General features: G+C 40.8%; 1 protein-coding gene across 5 annotated transcripts in view; it reads right to left on the bottom strand.

Moving 5' to 3' along the window:
• LOC127456753 (hemicentin-1-like) overlaps positions 1-21,814 on the bottom strand; it is a 145,180-nt gene that overhangs the window by 61,397 nt on the left and 61,969 nt on the right. For all 5 annotated transcript variants that reach the window (XR_007899882.1, XM_051725314.1, XM_051725312.1 and 2 more), the window contains exons 16-37: positions 21,561-21,755; positions 21,130-21,225; positions 18,626-18,753; positions 17,310-17,454; positions 16,171-16,283; positions 14,677-14,836; positions 14,075-14,258; positions 13,306-13,433; positions 10,435-10,701; positions 10,207-10,302; positions 9,904-10,098; positions 9,667-9,797; positions 8,543-8,690; positions 8,271-8,397; positions 7,982-8,136; positions 7,581-7,859; positions 7,025-7,306; positions 1,351-1,459; positions 1,090-1,259; positions 525-679; positions 245-368; positions 55-156 (exon numbers count right to left, since the gene is read on the bottom strand). Coding sequence is in view for 4 of the 5 variants with exons in the window: in XM_051725314.1 (XP_051581274.1) it covers positions 55-156; positions 245-368; positions 525-679; positions 1,090-1,259; positions 1,351-1,459; positions 7,025-7,306; positions 7,581-7,859; positions 7,982-8,136; positions 8,271-8,397; positions 8,543-8,690; positions 9,667-9,797; positions 9,904-10,098; positions 10,207-10,302; positions 10,435-10,701; positions 13,306-13,433; positions 14,075-14,258; positions 14,677-14,836; positions 16,171-16,283; positions 17,310-17,454; positions 18,626-18,753; positions 21,130-21,225; positions 21,561-21,755 (3,489 nt within the window). In the remaining variant the exon portion in view is untranslated. The remainder of the gene's footprint in view (positions 1-54; positions 157-244; positions 369-524; positions 680-1,089; positions 1,260-1,350; positions 1,460-7,024; positions 7,307-7,580; positions 7,860-7,981; positions 8,137-8,270; positions 8,398-8,542; positions 8,691-9,666; positions 9,798-9,903; positions 10,099-10,206; positions 10,303-10,434; positions 10,702-13,305; positions 13,434-14,074; positions 14,259-14,676; positions 14,837-16,170; positions 16,284-17,309; positions 17,455-18,625; positions 18,754-21,129; positions 21,226-21,560; positions 21,756-21,814) is intronic.

Raw genomic sequence — 21,814 nt, forward strand, 5'->3', positions numbered from 1 at the left:
CTTGGGATGCAGTACAATATTGCCCTAACAGAGGGGAAATGTAGTGGGACTTACAAGGCAGAGGACTTCCTGTTGCCTTACACATCAGCTGAACTTGGAAGCCAGCTAGAATGGTTTCATTGAGTGTCTCTCCAGCATGCTGGAACTTTGGAGGTTCTATAAAACACATATACAGTACATATAACTTAATTTTACATCGAAATGTATGATAAGTATTTGGTACAAGTAGTACAACTTTTCCTACCATGTACATTGAGGCGAATGTGCTGTTGTGCCTCCCCTGCCGCATTAGTTGCCACACATGTATATTTCCCAGCATCCTCCAGTCTGGCATTCTTTATGTGCAACACCCTGCCTGCAGATTCCAGCTACATGCCACATAAAGTGATAAAAAGAGAAAGAGGAGAAAGCACAACTGTATTCTACAACAGAACTGTTCTGTATGTGTGGTTAGATAACCTTGCTAAACATCTTATTTAATTTAAAAGGCTTCAGTGAATTACAGTCATGCTTTGGAGTCTGACCTTCAGGAATTCTTGTGTAGTGTCCACAGGAAGGCCATCTTTGAGCCATATAATGCTGGGAGGTGGAATTCCACTGGCCACACACTGGAAGCTGATGGGCATGTGGAGGACCACTGACCTCTCAGATGAACTAGTAGAATGGATAGTTGGGGGGACTGACAGACAAATGTTACAGAAATAGAAAAAAAAAAAAATGTAACCACAAAAGTACCTGCAGCATGTTTGTACCAGAAACATATTTAAAGGAACATAAAAATCACAAAATAAAACAAAATTATTTAAAAGGCTACCTAAAGCTAAATCTTCTGTCAGCAGATTAGGCAAAAATCAAACAAAAATATTAGCAGAAAATTACAGATGTTAAAGTGATAGTTCACCCCAAAATGAAAAGGACAGGCAACCTCAATCACCATTCACTTTCATTGTATGGAAAAAAGATGCAATAAAAAGAATGGTGACTGAGGTTGTCAGTCCCCTAACATTCTACCTAACATCTCTTATTGAAATTTATCATTATTTGGTGAACTATCCTTTTAAATAAAAATGGACAAAATGAGATCATTACCATGCACAGACACTTTAAACTCTTTCTCTTGTTCTCCAGCCTCATTGGTCACTACACAGTGAAAAACTGCTGTATCAGACACCTGAGCGCGAGAGATGACCAATCGATGGCCATTAGATGTGATCCGCACTCCCTCGCCCTGCCTCATCGGCACACCATCTTTCAGCCACCTTCAGAGAAAGAGAGTGCGGTTACAGATGAGTGACTCATGAGAGAGTTATGCATACGTGTGAGTATGTGTGTGAGTATTGAGGTTCTCACGTGATGGTTGGTGTAGGTGTGCCTGTAGCGTGGCACTCAAGCTCTACAATATTGTTGATGATGACAGTGGTGTCTGTGGTGTCACTTGCCCCATCAACAACAGGAGGAACTGAATAAACACACACACACACACACACACACACATATATATATGTATATATATATATATATATATATATATATATAAAAGAAGAGAATCACACTACAGTCTGAAATTGGTCCATCTCATAAACCAAACAATGCATGAATAAACCATGTCTTTGAAATGCATGAGAAGTGCATGAGAAACTCCTCTTACAGACTCAAATAATGGAAAAACATAGACTGTTAATAATTGCCACATGCTTCAGTCACATCATCAAACGCTATATCTTTCCTGTCCCTTTATCTTTTAAACATTTCCTTCATTAGTTTTTAACCAGTTTATTGGCACATAAAGCACACTTTGCTCTTGATTTTCTGCAATGACATTCCAGTGATACAACACAAATCTGGATTGACTGATTGCTGCAGTCTGTTGGACACATGAATTAGAAGCGTAGTTGTGCCCAGATGTTCACAAGATCGATGTGCCAGATGAGACAAGATCTGTCTGGCGTCACGAGACACCAAGGTTCCGGCCGGATTACCATGGACAGTGAAAAATGGGGTGCCTCAAGACATTTTGCATGACTCAGTGATGGACTTCTCTTGACTGGTGAACTTTTAACGTATTGTTACAATTGTTTAATGGATTGCTGCAAAATGTTTGGTGGATTTACTTAACCCTTTAAGCTCTGAAGGTGTTCTTAAAGATTTCCTGTTTCTTTGGCATGACCAAAATTAAAGGCTTAAAACTAAAAAAACCCAAAGAGGGTCAATTGTTTGGTATAATTTTAAAGAAAACTTATATAGATATAGATTATGATAAATTATGAGAGACTTAGCCTAAGAAACTGATGAAAAAAAAAAAAAAAACTTCAGCCAAAATGTTTTTCTTATTTTTCTGATTTTACATTATATATCTCAGGGTGTAAATAAGGTAGCTCCAAATAACTGCTTTTGTTTTGTTCCCAATCATGTCACCATAACTGAATACAATTCTGTGTTGATACAACAAAGCAATCAAAAGTTATAGTATTACAAAAATAATTTTATCCTAGTGTCCAAAAATGTCTCCAAGTGTCTGAAAGCCTCTCCAAACAAATAAAACATAATCATTGTGTATAAGAACTAATTACACATGCAAATAAAATACAACAATGACTTTGCTCTCTCTCCAAAGCATGCATGCGTGAGTAACGAGATCTCATTGAGTTTTCTATTCTGTGTCATTTGAGCCATCATTGAGTCATGTACTGTATTTGGTGCCATCTTCTGGTGGCCATATGTAATTAGAGTGAACAGTGCTCTCTGCCCATATTTGGACAACTTCCACCTTTGTTTACAATGATCTGAATCCTATTACGATTGTTTAGCGTTCCATGACACTGGACAATGTACTACAAAAATTCTGATGAAGTCATCTGATCCAGGAAAGCTAACATGTTTTCAGCCACATAGCACATTATGTTTTTTTACCGATTACAGTAATTTGTACAGTGCAGAATATTAAATTAATTATCAAAACGAAACACTTCTGATTTGTCTGCAAATTTCAAAGCACTTGTCCAGTTTAATCATAATGCATACATGCATTACAAAGTACAGAATCTAAGATTTAAATGATACCTACTGTATTTTGTGTTGGTCAAGACTGTAGTCATTAATATTTTGATAAAAAAATTTTTTTCGGCCAATCCTAGTTTAAAGGGTTTATGACTGATTGAGAAGAATGTCAGTATTGTTTTGATGAAGTCACATGAATGAATTGCAAAACGTCTTCCAGCAACACAGTAACACTCCAGTTGACTAGAATAACTCTACTGGAAGAACTCTACTATTCCACCATTATTTAGAAAACTGTGTATCTTCACAGATATTGTTCCCTATCTGTCACTCACTCGACGTTGTGTCGATGTAGTGACACTAGGGGTCACTCTTGGGAGCCCCAAACACCTCTGCTTTTTGAAAAAAGGCCAATGGGAATTGGCGAGTGGAATTTGCATGCCACTCCCCCAGACATACAGGTATAAAAGGAGCTGGTATGCATTATCCAGATTTTCTCTTGGGAGCCGAGCGGTGGGCGAGAATGCCGCTACCTTGCATGCGGAGATCACTACCCTTCTATGGGCGTCCGCATCCTCAATTATCTCGACGTCTGGCTAATCCTAGCTCACTCTCGGGATGTGTTGTGTGCTCACAGGGACCTGGTGCTCATGCACCTCAGCCGACTGGGGCTTCGGGTCAACTGGGAAAAGAGCAAGCTCTCCCCGATTCAGAGCATCTGTTTTCTCGGCTTGGAGTTGGACTCAGTCTCGATGACAGCATGCCTCAGGAAAGAGTGCACACAGTCGGTGCTGAACTGTCTGAAGGTGTTCAAATGGAAGACAGCGGTTCCACTGAAACTTTTTCAGAGGCTCCTGGGGCATATGGCATCCTCAGAGGTGGCCACACCGCTCGGGTTGATGCACATGAGACCGCTTAAGCACTGGCTTCAGACTCGAGTCCCGAGATGGGCATGGCGCCGCGGGACACATCGCGTGGTTGTCACGCCGATCTATCACCGCCTCTTCAGCCCTTGGACCGACCTTGCATTTCTACGGGCAGGGGTTCCCCTAGAGCAGGTCTCCAGGCGTGTCATGGTTACGACAGATGCCTCCAAGACGGGCTGGGGCACCGTATGCAACGGGCACACAGCCACCGGCTCCTGGACTGGCCTGCGGCTGCATTAGCACATCAACTGCCTCAAGTTGTTGGCAGTACTGCTTGCCCTGCGGAGGTTCTGGCCGTTGATCCAGGGCAAGCACATGTTGGTCCGTACGGACAACATGGCGATGGTAGCGTACATCAACCATCAAAGTGGTCTACACTCCCGTTGCATGTCACAACTCACCCGCCGTCTCCTCTTCTGGAGTCAGCAGCGCCTCAAGTCGCTGTGAGCCACTCACATCCCGGGCGACCTCAACACCACAATGGACGCACTGTCATGACAGGCTACGCTCAGGGGAGAGTGGAGACTCCACCCTCAGGTGGTCCAGCTGATTTGGAGTTGATTCGGTCGAGCACAGGTAAACCTGTTTGCTTCCCGGGAATCCTCCCACTGCCCGCTTTGGTACGCCCCTCAGTATAGATGTGCTGGCACACAGCTGGCCCCCGGGATTATGCAAATATGTGTTTCCCCCAGTGAGCCTACTTGCACAGACCCTGTACAAGGTCAGGGAGGACGAGGAGCAGGTCGTCCTAGTAGCACCCTACTGGCCCACCCAGATGTGGTTCTCGGACCTCACGCTCCTCGCATCAGCCCCCCCCCGGCGAATTCCCCTGAGGAAGGACCTTCTTTCTCAGGGACGGGGCACCATCTGGCACCCATGACCAGACATCTGGAATCTCCACGTCTGGCCCTTGGACGGGACACGGAAGACCTAAGTGGCCTACCACAAGCGGTGGTAGACACGATCACTCAGGCTAGGGCTCCCTCTACGAGGCGCCTGTATGCCTTGAAGTGGTGTCTGTTCGCTAAGTGGTGTTCTTCCCGACGCAAAGACCCCCAGAGATGCGCAGTCGGATCGGTGCTTTCCTTCCTGCAGGAGAGGCTGGAGGGGTGGCTTTCCCCCTCCACCTTAAAGGTGTATGTAGACGCCATTTCAGCACATCACGATGCAGTGGATGGTAAGTATTTGGGGAAGCACGACTTGATCATCAGGTTCCTGAGAGGCGCTATGAGATTGAATCCCTCCAGACTGCACCTCATCCCCTCGTGGGACCTCTCTGTAGTCCTTCGGGGTCTACGGGGAGCTCCCTTTGAGCCCCTGGAGTCAGTTGAGCTTAAGGCACTCTCTTTGAAGACTGCCCTCCTGACTGCGCTCACTTCCATGAAGAGGGTAGGGGACCTGCAGGCGTTCTCTGTCAGCGAATTGTGCCTGGAGTTTGGTCCGGGTTACTCTCACGTGATCCTGAGACCCCTACCAGGCTATGTGAAAAAGGTTACCACGACCCCTTTTAGGGATCAGGTGGTGAACCTGCAAGCGCTGCCCCAGGAGGCGGCAGACCCAGCCTTGGCGTTGTTGTGTCCGGTGCATGCTTTACGCATCTATTTGGATCGCACACAGAGCTTTAGAAGCTCCGAGCAGCTCTTTGTATGCTTTGGTGGACAGCAGAAAGGAAGCACTGTTTCCAAACAGAGGATCGCCCACTGGGTCATTGACGCCATCATGATGGCATATCGTGCTCAGGACGTGCCGCCCCCCGTGGGGTTACGAGCCCACTCTACTAGGAGTGTAGCGGCCTCCTGGGCCCTGAGCAGTGGCGCCTCTTTGGCAGACATCTGCAGAGCAGCGGGCTGGGCAACACCCAACACCTTTGCGAGGTTCTACAATCTCCGGGTTGAGCCGGTTTCGTCCCGTGTATTGTCAGGTACAAGCAGGAAAGTTCCGTGACAGCTGGCCGGGTGTACCGCTTGCGCATAGCGCCTTTCCCCTCCCTTGAGGTAAAGACGTGCGTTTTTGACCCCCAGTCGTGTTCACAAGCTGTGATCCCTGGATGAATTTCCTCCTTAGCCCTAAGGCAGACGAGTTTGCGGAGAAACTCGCTGCCGGCCCAGTACGTGTGCTAATTAGGCCCTGTACTGGGGTAGGTGCTCCACATGTGCTGGTTCCCCGTAGGTGACCCCATGTGATATCTTCTGCTAAATCGTTTCCCTGTCAGTAAACTGCGTCTTCCTTGGGCAGAGGCCCCTCTGCCCCCGGTCACCATGTTTGTAGAAACTCCTCCCCCCTCGGGTAGGACCTACCATGCGACTTCTCCACATGACATTCTTCCGACAAGACTCGGTAAGACCACTCAAAATATCCCCCCCTTCTATGGGCAGGGTGTGGTCTCCGCGGTGTCTTCCCCTTGATAGTGACACCCCCCCAACATAGACATTTATGGCCCCAAGTCGGTTAACAAAGTCCACTCTTTTTGGGGAGAAAAAAGAGGAAAAGAGGCCATGGCTGGGCTAGCCTGTCCCCATTTGTTGGGCAGTCGACTTGTTCCCAAAGGACCATTCGACGCTCATAAGAGCGTTGGGGGAGGTTACGTGATGGCCTGGTGCGCTAGCTACGAGGCACACAACGGTCTGCCCGTCTCGCACCGCCAGTCCACGTAACACAGTTCAGCTAGTTGTGGCGTTTTGTATAGGGACCCCTAGTGTCACTACATTGACACAATGTCGAGTGAGTGACAGATAGGGAAGGTCCTGGTTACTTTCTTAACCTCCGTTCCCTGATGGAGGGAAAGAGACGTTGTGTCCCTCTTGCCACAACACTGAACTACCCGCTGAAATGGCTGGGACCTTGTCTCGACTCCTCAGCACAAAACCTGAATGAGTGGTTGCATACCAGCTCCTTTTATAGTATGTCCGGGGGAGTGGCATGTAAATTCCACTCGCCAATTCCCATTGGCCTTTTTTCAAAAAGCAGAGGTGTTTGGGGCTCCCAAGAGTGACCCCTAGTGTCACTACATCAACACAACGTCTCGTTCCCTCCATCAGGGAATGGAGGTTATGAAAGTAACCAGGAGGTTTTGTTTTAAATGTTTGTGTGTGTGTGTATACCTAACACACTGACGTCATATTTGAGATCATCCTCTCCAGCAATGCTGGTTGCTACGCAGACATATCGACCAGCATCAGATGGTAGTGCATTGAGGATTTCGATTTTTCCACCCTGTTCTAGAACCCTCAGGTTCTCTCTAGCTGTCACTGGTGAACCATCCTTTAGCCAGGTCAGTGAGGGAGGAGGGTGACCTTCAGCCTCACACTCCAAAATTAGAGATTTACTGAGCACAACTTTCATGTCTGTGGGACCATCAGAACCCCCAGAGATGGAGGGAGGAACTGCATGATGGAAAGAAGCAGATAACAGCAAATGAGAATCAAGTGTTATCTAAAGAGGTTTATTTAATATTATTAATATTAATACAGTATATTAATATAAATATATAATATTATTTTGTTTAAAAAACAGACATATTTTTTATTCTGAAAATTTGGACTTTGTAAAACAAAAAATTAAAAATTAAAAAATCCTTGAAAGTAGGACAATCCTTAAAAAACAAAAAACAACAACAAAAAAAAAAAAACAATAAAGAACTCCTAAGTTAGTCCTCACCATAAACATCCAGTTCATAAACCTTTTCAGCAGTACCGGCCACACTGGTGACTTTACATGTGTACTGTCCAGCATCAGACACCTGAGTTCTTGAAATCTTGAGGAACTGTCCTCGGTCCACATACTGGACCTGTCTGCTGGACAGAATGGCCTCTCCATTCTTGTACCAGGTGATGGAAGGGAGGGGCACACCCCGTACCTCACACTCCAGAGTCACTACAATACCCAGCAGAACTGTCACCTCAGAGGACACATTTCCTCCCTTAATACTTGGTGGCACTGAGTGGACAGATGGATAGACAGACAGAAAGAGTAGGAAATTTAGGGAAAGTTCTGTTCTGTTGATGTGAAAGTAATTTTTCATGTTGTTACTGATTTCAAAGCTTTTTTTTTTAGCATACCAAACACACTAAGGTTGAATTCCTTGGACTGCTTTCCTGCTGCGTTGGTGGCACTACACTGGTATCGTGCCTGGTCACCTAAACGAGCACTCTTTATCTTCAACTGTTGTCCTCTGTTTGAAACTTCAATATTGGAGTCACCCAAAAACACTGGCCTAAAAGCAGAGAGAGAGAGAGAGATACGCAGATTACGCTAATATTCCTAGTATTGCTGTCTCAAATTTTAAGAATAATTTTTTTCTGGACCAGATATAAAGGGTTCTCTATTCCTCTTTGTGGAATAACTTACTTCCTGTCCTTGTACCACTGAATTGTGGGAAAGGGATCACCTTTGACCCTGCATTCCAGAATGATCTCCTGATTGAGCACGGCAGAGAGGTCATGTGACTCAAATGTCCCGATGATTGTAGGAGGAACTAAACATAGCAAATTAAATAATTAAAGGCATCATACCAACTCGTAAGAAGAAAACCTAGGTAAAGTCATACATCAAAGCAAGTGGATGTTATTGCTGAATATCTTCACTAGTGACATTAAAAGAAACTTAAAAGCACAACTTACCCAAAACATCTAAGTAAAAGTCTTTCTCTGTGCTTCCTGCAATGTTGATGGCCTTGCAGCTGTAGCGTCCAGCATCTGCAACGGCCACTTTCAGCAGCTTTAAAATCTTTCCTTTCTGAAGAATTTGCACATTACTGCCAGGAACCACCTGGTTAGACAGTAATCCAGCAATTTGAATAATTACAATTAACAACTTTAATACATACTCAAAATTACACAATATATCTCAATCACACTCACTGTTAGTTTCATTACAAAACCAGCTTTGATACTGCAACATTTATGAAGCTGATTAAATTACTTTTGTTGATCAGGATAACTGATTCTCAAACATTAGACAAACATCATTAGGAAGGTTAATGTTAGTCATGAAATGTGTTTATTTGAATCAAGACGTCTGCTATTTTTGCATGCTAACATTAATCTGAATCAGCAGACACGAGACTGCTGTTCCTGCAGTGTGATTTGAGATTTACTAATGGGTCTTTTTATGATGTACACTTCATTTTGAAATTGATTCTCGTAAAGGCAGATTTATGAGAGGCACTGGCTTTTTATGACCTGTTCTTGGAGCTTAGACCCAGTGATTGGCCTCATTGGGTAATGGAGAAAAGGCCATTTTATTTCTCATTAGGCTTAAGTAAAGTGGTTTATGCATTTAGAGACAACATGAATCAGCATTCTCAATGCATTTACTATCTGTAAAGTGACATTTTCCAAACAGACATGTTAGGCAATGATTTTACTGGGTAATATCACAGTATTTTTCTCCACCTGTGTGGCCTTTACAGAAAATTATAAATGTATCAAACTTTTTTCTTGTTTAAAATAATGTGTACAATAACACCAGGTATGTTTATTAAGACAGTAAATTGGGTACATTTTCATTTCATGTTTTTTTTTTTTATGGTTAACTCTTAGGACAAAGAGAAATGATTGCATTGCAAATGTAAACAAAATAAGTTTTGAGAAAGTGTTTTGAAAAGTTAAAAGTGGGAGCATTTCTTTGGCCAGTTAAAATGTAACACTGTGTTGTATAGCTCCACAACTGAAACTTTTCAGCTATTTAAAGAAAGCATGCTTCCTGCATTATTAAATTAATGACTATACAGAGTAGAACTGACCAGAACTCCATCTTTGTACCAGGTGATGACAGGTACAGGTGTGCCTGTGACATCACACACCAGGCTGGTCTGTTGATTCATTGCTACAGAGACATTGGGCAGCAGGCCATTGTCTCGAATATCAGGTGGGACTAGATAAATGGAAGGAAGACACAAAAGATGAGAAATGTTGTGAAATGTGATCAATGTGGAGCCATGATATCAAGCTTAAGTAATGTATTAAACTGTTGCACTAACCATTAACCTTTAGTTGGTATTTTTTCTCAGTTGTACCAGCATCATTGACAGCCATGCAGGTGTACTCCCCATTATCAAGAGGGGACACTGAGGCCAGGATGAGAAGTGTGCCATCCTCCAAAATAGACACACCTGGCTCATATCCTGTCAACTCCTGACCATTCCTAAACCACTTTATTACTGGCTCAGGAGTACCTGTGCAAGTTAGATGACAGGGAGTTGAGTAACAAGCATTTACATTGTCAGCATTTGGTAATCTAGGTGTATAAATGGTGATTTATGAAGTTATATGTATAGATTCACCTTTGGCAGAGCAGGGAAAGGCGATTTGCTGGTTAGCCACTCTCTCCTGTAAAGGGCTGTTGAAAGGGGGCTCAGAAATCTCCACCACAGGAGGGACTGTAAAAAAAGGAGGCAGTGAATGACAATTAAGTGAATTACCAAGCCAAGCTTCATTACACATAATTTACAGTATAGTCCACTTTAAGCTGAATTGCTGCAATTGCAATTCTAAATTTCAACCCGTCTGACCTTGCACCTGGAGCTGAATATTAGCTTCATCTTTTCCAGCGATATTGGAGGCCATGCAGATATAGACACCCTCATCGATAAGCCCCACCTGGCTCATAGTCAGAGTCCCATCTGAGATTCTGTACTGAGACCCATCCAGCAGGGCAGTGCCATCCTTCAGCCAGGACACAGAGGGTTCTGGTACCCCTTGTGCAACACAAGGCAGGTCTATGGCATGCCCCACTTTCACTTTCATGGCTCGAGGACCTGCACGGATACTGGGAGGAACTGAGGAGGCAAAAATTAAAATTCTGTCATCATTTAATCACCCCCCAAAAAATTATTCGGTGGAACACAAAAGCAGATGCTAGGCAGAACGTTAGGGGCTGACAGTCTCAGTCACCATTTACTTTTATTGAATGGAAAAAATATGCAATGAAAGTTAAGTGAATATTCTGCCTTTTGTGTTCCTTGAAAGAAAGAAAATAATATGGGTTTGGAACAACATGAGGGTGAGTAAATACATGACAGAATTTTCATTTTTGCATGAAATGAGACAGAAACGAGAAAGAAAAGAGCAAAGTGGACAAAGTGGGAAACACGTGAAAAATCTACACACGAATAATACATTATTTTATAACATGTCATTTGGTATAATTTGTTGCTCATAAAGTATTCAAAAGAATGTTTTTTGGCTGTGCTTTAAAAAAATAGCAACCTGTCCTTATTTCCCTTTGGCAGATACTGATATTGTTCTCACATCTTTTGGATATTAATTTTCCTGATGAGACATTTGGTTATTGTGATAAATCAAATAGCTCACTCCCCTTTGCTGTAAGTTAGAATGTATCTGCTCATAGTCATCTGGAGAACTATAATCCAAGATTAAAATGACTAAAGAGTTTAATTGTAGTCATTATGAATAACCCCACATCAGTTTTCACTTACTGTACAGATGTGTTTAAGTGTGCTCTGAGAGCAGCTTATATTTATGATACTGAGCGACTGAGGCATACAGTAATTAAACGTTCTTTCCATGCTTTCACATATATAGTGCCAACTCTGCTGCAGCTCAGAAGCACCGCTGAACCTCACTTGGCCTCTTAACTCCCAATAAAACACACTTACAGGTACAGACACTTTACAAAATCAACAAATGTCTAACATGTTTATGCATCTCAATACAATTTGAGATAATCTCAGTGAGCCATCAAATTAAAAAGTAAAAGTGACAGAGCACAGCTCTGATTTAAAGGTAAAGTGTATAATGTTGATACCAATAACAACATTAATTGGAGTTGCAAGCAGTTTGTTTGACTGAGTATAACATAACAACACTGGCTCATCCTATGAGTTTGGGGCCATACTGTTGAATGATTGTTTCAGGGTGCTTTCACAGTAGGTGCACACCCGGGTTTGACTGACGTCAAAGTTCAGTTCATTTAAATGAGGTGAACGCTGTTTTCCGAACTCAGGTGCACACCTGTGTAACCACACCTAAGTCCGCTTAAAAAAAGTCTGGGGTACGGTTCTTGTGAACTCAAGTACGGTTCGCTGCTGATATGAACGCAACCATACCAAATCACTGAAATGATGATCTCTATTGATGATGTATAATTTGCATCTTTTCAGGCTCCTGATGGCAATTATTGTGGTATATTGCATTTCTCATACCTGCTTGTCTCCAAATAAATCGCCTTCAGAGAGCAGCACATATTCTTCACATCTCTTGCAACACATTTGTAGAATTGCAGCACACAAATGCTAACATTCTTCGCATCATTGCACATTCAATGCATCCGTCACAAAGAATTGTAAGTGTCGTTTTGTGCATGGAAAATTTTGGTGGTAAATGCAAAGAGACAAATTTCACTTAAAGGACTACTTCAGAAGACATGGATTAAACCACTGTAGTCTTATGGAATACTTTTATGCTGCCTTTATGTGCTTTTTGGAGCTTCAAAGATTTGGACCCCATTCACTTGCACTGTATGAATTTACAGAGCTGATATTCTTCTAAAAATCTTTGTTTGTGTTCGGCAAAAGAACAAAAGTCACATCTGGGATGGCATGAAGGTGAGTAAATCATGAGAATTTTAATTTTGGTGTGAACTATTCCTTTAACACAATGAAGCTGATGGCTACTTGAGTTGTTACCTAGTTACAGTGGTAAACAGCTGCCGCTTAAACTCATGTTGATGATGCAGTCGGACCACGGTTCAGACCAAATAATATGATGTGAACAGAGACCAGTGGGGGCAGTGGGAGGGGGAGGAAATGAACCAGGGTCCGGACCAAGCAATCAAACCGAGTGTGAAAACACCCTAACTAGTTTGGGAATGGTGGTTATTTTTTGCTGTTGCATTTTGGTTCCGCTAGTGGTACAAAAATTACACTCTTCATGTTAAATTTTTGGAGCTTGACCCCATACAATCCACTTTCATTGTCTGGAAAAGAGCATGCTGGATATTCAGCTAAATATCTCCTGTGTTACACAGGAACAAAAATAAAATAAAATAAAACATGAAAACATTGCTGCATTTTGAGCAAGATAAAGGTGAGCAGATTATGACAGAATATTTATTTTTGGGTGAAGTTTCCCTTTAACAGTTTATAAATCAATTCAGGATGTCTAACAAGACATCTATTAAAATACGACTGATTTAAGCCTGGTGCCATAGCGTGACCAATGCACCAATGTGATCCTTTTTAACACCTCTGGGCCTGTGTGCTCACAACTCTGCATCAAAAATGTATTGCTGCTTTGATAAACACATTTCACCTGCAAGGATAAACTTAGAGCTGTGAAAGCATGCAAGCAAATAAATATTTTTAAACAGGAATAGCAATTGCAAATGATTGCCTTAGGTTAACTGTTGCTGTTTCACTTACCCAGAACACTAAGTTTGACCATCTGAGTGAAGTTTCCTGCTATGTTTTTAGCCACACAGATGTACAGGCCACTGTCAGTAACACGTGTTTCTGTTATCCTCATAGAGCCTGATGGTAGCCGAATGTATCTATGAAAGAGGAGGTCGATTAATGAAAGAGTTTATAATTCATGACATGTGAAGGATAACATTTGTACTGTTATTCAGATTTACACATGTAAAACCACACAGGTGATACTCGTTTACAGAGGAGCTTCTGAAAATTATGCCTCAGTTTACTTTCATGGTGAGCTGAAAAAGAGAGTTTGATAATTACTGTGTAATTTTAATCTGACCACAGCCTTTCTGCCTTTAGGCTGTACAGTAAACATCAACTCTTGAAAAACAATGCAGAGAAAAGCAAGCTACTTGCATGAAAGTTTTATTGTAAAGTTATAAAGTGATTTAAAAGCAGCAGCACATACAGTATGTATGTATGTTAATGTATTTATCACATGGGAAGTTGATATATAGCATGTCAATGAACCTTTTTTTCAATATCAAGATTTTAGGTTAACATTTACATATACAGGAAAATGTATATCCTAAGTTCTATTACTGGTCACCATTTCTTTTACGCTTTAAAGTTTTTTTTCTTCATGTTTTTGCCTTCGCTATTTTAAATGGACCTGCTGTGTGACAAACAAATTTCTAAAAGTGCAAATATTCCATGGAGCCTCTTAAAATAATATAAGTGACATAAAAACATAAGACATAAGTGAGAGTGACACCTGGGGGAGAAGGGAGAGATAAGCTGCTTGTCTTTGGCCCAAGTGATGACTGGAGGAGGTACACTCTCTACCTCACAAGGCAGTGTGACATCATCACCCACTGTTACTGACATCTCCAACAGCTCATCTGAATTATTCAGTATCTCTGCTCCACCGCCAACTCCACCACTCGGCCTGGGCCTCACTGCATGTTCACAAGCAAATACAAGTAAAATGTGTGAGAGTGCAGAATGCAGCAATCTATTACACAAACAACAAACAAATACACAAAAACATCTCAGTCCACAAATGAAGACATAGAAACAATGAGAGTAATATAGATGATCGAGTCACAGTCACAGTCTAGTATAGTATGGTATAGTGTAATGTGGCTGGTCAACATGCAAAGCCATAGAAAACAAGACATGTACTGATTATCAAAGACAAAGTTTAAGGTGGCTCTGATGCAGCATTTTATTTACAAAGAATGACGCTTTGCAAAACCGAAGACAACACAAGACATGTTTCACAAAACCAAAGAAGACAGCTCTTGGACACATGGAGCAGAGGTGAAATGAGGTTACATGGTAAAGAGATGGATCAGTAAATGAAGCTGCTCTAACCGTAGACAGTGAGCTGGACCTTTCGGGAGCTGTATCCAGCAGCGTTGGTGGCCATGCACACAAACTCGCCTGACTCTTCACCGGTGGGGGAGACGATGTGAAGACTACCATACTCATCCAAAGAAAAGGCACTGCCATTCAGATCCAGCAACTCCCCTCGCTCAGAAAACACCATCACAAAATGTAATTATAATCAGTTCATTTAAAAGCAACAACAGGGTGCAAAATAAGACTGATCACATATAGATACAAAACCAGAGTAATAAGCAGCAGGTGACATGTTCACCATTAGTCTAAATTTCAATGTTTTGTTTATGTTAATGGGAAACTGAGAGTTTGAAAGGTCAAACAAGCTCCTAACTATGAAATATGTACCACAAAAAACACCACAAAAGCAAAGCCTAGTCTAGGGGTGAACTGTCTCTGAAAGATCTCAAATGAGATCTGGTAAAATCACAGAGTGAATGTAAAGGTGTAATGTGATCAGAAATCGCCAGCTGCTGTACAACTTAACAGCGTCAAATTTCCCTCGTCTTATTTTGTCCACTCCATTCACTGTAGCACATTTATAGGTCCAAAAGTAAGCCGACACACTGACACAGTGCCACAGCAAACTTTTGGCAATGCATAGAGGTTAATAATATATTCTGGGAATGACTTATTAATTGTCCAGACTTGCAATGAAATGTCATTCTTATGACATTTGATATAATGCATTTGTTAAGTTGTAAAGTGGCAAAACATGTCTTAAATGTGGTTACACTGCATTACCCATGACAATGATGACTTTGTGCAGCTTGATTTTGGAGAGAAAGAATCAAGTGCTCTTTTCTGAACAGACAAGCTTTTAATCACAAGTCTCTACTCTAAAAAAGTTTCAATAAAGTGGATTTTCTGTCCTAATTCACAATATGTGTGTGAAAGAGAAAGAGAGAGGAAGAGACACAGACTATGTTTACATGGACACCAGAAAGCGGCTTATTGGGAGAAAGCAGCATTCCTGTTTATATGCACTGTAAAAGCGGCGTATTCTTCAGTCCCGTATACATGTGGCTCGGTCAGTAAGCACTTTTCTCCACTGCAATATTCGGGTTTTTCTCTTACGTAAAACCAATGTATGAGCACATATACATGAACGTAGGGGACAGTCGATATTTTACATTTGTAAACAGTATAATTTATAGTGTATGTGCTTTTCCCACTATGCTCCCAGAAATGCTGAATTCTTTCCACTGTGTTGACTTGTTGTTGGGCTCCGCACATGCACACTCCTTAAAAACCTGTAAGAATGCTGCATACTGTTTGTGTTTACATGAACACATTAAGCAGCATTCTCAAGGAGAAACCCTGGTGTGTTAAACCATTTTCTCTTAATCCCTTAAGCAGTGAAGGGAAAAATGCATGACGTTTCAAAACGCAGCTTTCTGCAAAAACCCTCAAATAAACAGTTTTCTTAAGTGCATGTAAACGTGGTCAGAGATAAAAGAGATTTACCATAGACCAGGTGATGTCTGGTTTGGGGACTCCATGTGCACGACATGGCAAAGAAACAGGTGTTCCTTCAATGGTACTGAAGATTTGAGTGCCATGTTGAATAGTGGGCATCACTAGAATGAGAAACAACATACAGAAACACTTGGCTGAATATGAGGCAGGATTTAGAAACATTAAAATATGCAACACTGCACAGAGGTCTTAGATGTGAACGTTTTGCAGAAAATAAGAGATCCCTGTCTCTGACATTGTAACTGTACATTATTTTACTTTCCTTGGCATACTATGCGGGCCACGCACTGCATCATCAAATAATATAGTCTCAGAGTTTTCACTCTTAGTGGTTTCTATCTGTGAAGGCAGACTGGTTCTCTAACACTGAGAGGTTTTGCTCCTCTTTTATTTCTCTGCAGAAGTGCTAAGCTCACACTGCTGGTTATGATTTTTAATACTCACAAGTGAAATTAATGAATAATAAAGGCAACTGTTGTAGGTGGAGAGGGAACTAAAGGCTTATTGTATACACTCATGCAAGGGCGGAGACAGAGGACTGGGCTATGTAACAGCGTTCTGGTTAGACAGAAAATAAATCCTTTACAACAGGACTGATTCTGGATGGTCTTTTAAATACACATCTGATAGAAACTGGAAGTCTGTTTTGGGAAGTGTAATCCTGCATGATGTCATTTTTTAGGACTGGTCTGATTTTTACAATTTGACTTTTATTGACTGGTCTGGTTATTCATATCATAATTACCATAGGAAAAATCTGATTGTACATAGTCCCGTGAAGCCTAACTTTTGACAATCAGCATAAAGTCTTGTCCATATTTCAGCTTATTCTGGCCTAGAACCATCAACTGGAGCAATCTGACTGACATGTAAAGTGACCAACCACAACTGGCTTTTTTACGTAACATTCCTTTACAGCGTATACTGTAACATTGAGAACAAAGTGGAATATAGAGGTGTAATCAAGGAGATCTCATCAAGGTCTGATCCTAGAATAATCTGAATCTTTTGGAACAGGGCTGATCCAACATCTGAGTCATCCAGTATATATTTCTGGTTTGATTTTGCTTATTGAAAACTTTGGCAGAATCACAGCATTGTGTGTATGTTTTTGTTTTATATCTTACCATACACGTTGAGCATGGTGGTGTGGTTGCTGGATCCCACCACATTTTCGGCCAAACAGGTGTACTGTCCTCCATCTTGCTGACTGACCCGTTCTATATGTATACTACCATCACTTCTCACAGTCACATATGGACTTGATGTAACCTGACATATGGTCACACACATGTATGCATTAAAGGGTTAGTTCATCCAAAATGAAAATTCTCTCATCATTTACTCACTCTCATGCCATCCCAGATGTGTATGACTTTCTTCCTTCTGCAGAACACAAACAAAGATTTTTAGAAGAACATCTTAGTTCTGTAGGTCCATACAATGCAAGTGAATGGTGATCAGGCCTTTGAAGCTCTAAAAAAGCAGATACAGACAGCATAAACACAATCCATCAGACTCCAGTGGTTTAATCAATGTCTTCTGAAGTGATCCAGTTGGTTTTGGTTGAGAACAGACCAAAATATAACTCCTTTTTCACTGTACAACCAGACAGAAATCTCCTTAGCGATCATGATCACCAAGCTCTATTACACTTCCTACAGCGCCATCTAGCGCTCTGCACATGCGCCAATCCCTAGGAAGTGTAATCGAGCTTGAAATCATGATCGTGTTTACAGACCGCAATGGCAAGGTGTACAATATAAAAGGAGTTATATTTTGGTCTGTTCTCACCCAAAACCTACTTGATCGCTTCAGAAGACATTGATTAAACCACTGAAGTTGTATGGATTACTTTTATGCTGACTTTATCTCCTTTTTGGAGCTTCAAAGACCTGATCACCATTCACTTGCATTGTATGGACCTACAGAGCTAAGATATTCTTCTAAAAAAAAATTGTTTGTGTTCAGCAGAAGAAAGAAAAAAATACACAACTGGTATTGCATGAGTGTGAGTAAATGATGAGAGAATTTTCATTTTTGGGTGGATTATCTTTTAAATCAGAATCACAATATTTTTATTGTCCAAGAATAATTAAAGACAACATGAAATGACATTCACATTCATAAAGTATGTACTGAATTTCAGAGCAAAACAGAATATTTAGAGATAATGAAAAGTGGGGTGGGATTTTATCCATCAGGATTTGATTTGATAATTAGGCTGGTTAATAATATTTTCCTTGCCTGTATAAGATTGAGAAAGTGAATACATTTTTATGAAAGATTAAAAAACATTTTTATTCTTTTGAGTTGTGCACAATAAGACAAGGGACATTTACTAATATGTAAAATAGGCTAAACTTAAATTTTATGCTGACTTTAAAAACATTATTGGTCAAATTAAATGTGTTTATTAGTGTGTGTACATGTGTAAACTCACCAAGCCATTGTCATGCAGCCAGTGTCTCTCGGGAAGAGGGTTTCCAGCCAGTAACACACAGGGCAGAGTGACCTGCTGGTCCTCTATCACACTGACCACTTTGGGGCTAATCGCTACCACAGGAGATACTGCACACACACAAACACACACATATGCACGTATAGAGTTTAGATCCGAAGTTTTTGGTACTTTTCGGGCTTTAAGTAATATATGGGGGGCCACATTGTATTCCTTTTGTGATACAATGCACCACATTGATTGGTTATTGCATCTTTAAGCCCAGAAATAGTTGTGTACTCATTCTAACGCATGATGGACAATTTTCTGAATTATATTTATATGTGATTGGGACTATTCTGCAATTCACAGAAGTATTGCTCTACATAGGTACAGATACTTTTCTATCAAGCATTAGAAAAACTTGATAAAGTTCTGAGTGGGGGTTTGCATCTCATTATCTGGCAACCCTGACCATGTTAAAAGTTTGTGGGGGTGCATTGCCAATGCAAGATAATTGAAATATATATATATATATATATATATATATATATATATATATATATATATATATATATATATATATATAATTTTTTTAAATTCAGGATAAATGAGCCGGGGGCCGGATTAAACCATGTGTATGTCAGTGGTTTGTTCATGCCTGGTTTAGATGGTAATATCTACATTTGTATGGAAATCGAAAGTTGTAAACTATGTATATACATACAGCTCAGTGAAATAATGCTCTTTAGCTGAGAGCTGTAGAAGTCAAACAAATCACTCCATCGCTCTGAATGCTGGCGTGAGAACGCTGCCATTTCCAAGAGACAGTTTTAATATGGTGTCCAGACACAAGTCCACCCATCACACATACTATTCTGACAGTAAACGAGCCATTCACACCAAAACCTCTACTACTGAGGTATTATGCAGAGATATTGAAATAATTGCTTTTAAATCCTGCAGCAAATTGTTTGTAGTAGGACTGTTTTATTGAATCAGGAGAGAGAACAGTCAAGTCTCCATTGGAAATACTGACACTGAAAACTCAGTGGACTGGCCACACCTCTGGTGTTTTGCTTGTTAAGTTTCCATAGATACCTTTGAATACACATAAAAAGTATAATTGGGGCATTAGGAGAGGAGAGTTATTGGACAGCTGAGACACATTGCAAACGGCATTAGTGACCTTTAACTCAGTGCTATGTTGTTTTTACAGAACCACAAAAAAACAAAAAAACAAAAACAGTCACTTGCTCACACACAGAGATATGCACACATGTATAAAAGCAAGCATGCAGACACTTAAGATCTCACGCAATGACAAAACCATCTGACTCTTGATGAGATTTTGTGTTGATACTTGAACTTAAGGGGATCCATGCCTTTTGTATTATTGTAATATGTTTCTTAAGGTTCACTTAAAATTTTAATAAAGTTTTTTGCACAAAAAACTGTAAATAAAAACAAAAACAAAAAAACAACAGCATTTGTAAACATGATCATTTTCCACCCTCATTCTGACCCTCTGTCAGAAACACTCAGTTTTGGTGCTGCTTCTGCTTTAAGACTTGACAGTTAACACCCACTGTTATGATTGGCTCTCTGCTCTTGACTGACCTGCTCTCTCTACTTACCATCTCACTGTTCACACTACTGGGCAGGCTATGGAAGTGATTAAAAGTAAAGTAGGCATTGATGTGTTGTTGTGGAGGCGGTCAGATGCAAATGTCTACCACAGTGTGACATCACAATGTGGAGGAAGTAGAGAATGAGTCTTTTGGCAGCTTGGTTTCAACAAAAGCTCTTTTTGAAGTGAGGAGGAAATTTTGAGTTCTGAAACTTACAGTATGTTTTTATAGTACACTGAACTCTTACAGTATATGTCAAAAGATCATGGAAAATTTGATTCCTCGTGTCATGACCCCTTTAAGTCTTCAGTGTTTATTTGGGCCAGAGTGTATCACAGTGTAAAGTGTATCACAGATGGATCAAAAATGTGTTTCAATTTGTCTTGAAATAAAGTTCTAAAAGTGGGGTATTTATTTAACCTACTAAAAGGAAATAGTCCTAAAATATAAAGAGCAGTGGGTCAGTCTGAGAAAATGGTATCGCACATTGTGCTTCTTTAGCTCAAATCAGGTTAAAAAATGAGCCACTGCTGGGTCGGTAGCTCTTTGATGAAAAACAAAACTATGAAAGGATGCCTGAATTGAATTGTACTTTTGTGTTGGCCTTGTGTTATAATATCCTATCTCTCTTAACTGGAAACACATGTACCCCAGAGACATATACATTCAAATGCTCTCAAAACGTTGAATGTCACTCAAACTCATGCTTTTGGGCCTTAGGTTGAAAATAATTACATGTGACTAAGATGAAATAAGTGCAAAACAATTAATATTCCACATCACCTTCTTCCTTCAAGTGTTCTGTTGACAGAGGGATCAGCATAAACATGAAACACAAGCAGCAGTTATGAGTGAAGAACCTCTCAAATGTCTTACCCAGTCCAGTAACAGTGACTTTGGCCTTGGTCTGGATTTTTCCAAATGGGTTTTGAGCTTCACATACATAGGTGGTCTCATCCTCTACCCAAAGGTCTAAAAGGACAAAAAAGGACATGAACCTTTGCAAACTGTAAGAGAGAAATACCTTGTAATTAATGAGAAAAGGCCTGTTTACATCAATTCCGATGCAACTGAAGCTACGTGAAAGCATAAAATATTTGCAAACAATAAATGTAGGTAAACTATTAACAGCAAGTCCCATGCTGAATTTGGGTAATTCTCGAAAAACAAACATATAAACAAAACAAAGTTCCGAACAATTAAAATAAATTATCCTAAGATTAATTTTTTCATAAAAAAAAGTTTTGGGGAAAAAAAATCAAATGTGGTGTAAACCGGCCTTAAGAGAGAAAGAGAAAGACACTGACTAGTGATGAAAAGGTCCCCATCACTTTTTTGAGTGACAGTACTGGGACCATGGTGCTGAGAGAAGAGTGCGACATTGTCCTCTCGTCTCCAGGAGAGCTGAGGTTTTGGGTGACCTTGGGCGTGACATTGCAAGGTGATGTTTGTGCCAATATCAGCAGACAGATCAGATGGCTTTCGTGTGAACTGAGGAGCAGCTGTGGAATAAAGGTAAAAGCCTTATTCATAAGATGTGATGATTTAAATAGGCAGCAAT

The sequence above is a fragment of the Myxocyprinus asiaticus genome, chromosome 19 (assembly GCF_019703515.2).
Source record: "Myxocyprinus asiaticus isolate MX2 ecotype Aquarium Trade chromosome 19, UBuf_Myxa_2, whole genome shotgun sequence".
Lineage (NCBI taxonomy): Eukaryota > Metazoa > Chordata > Actinopteri > Cypriniformes > Catostomidae > Myxocyprinus > Myxocyprinus asiaticus.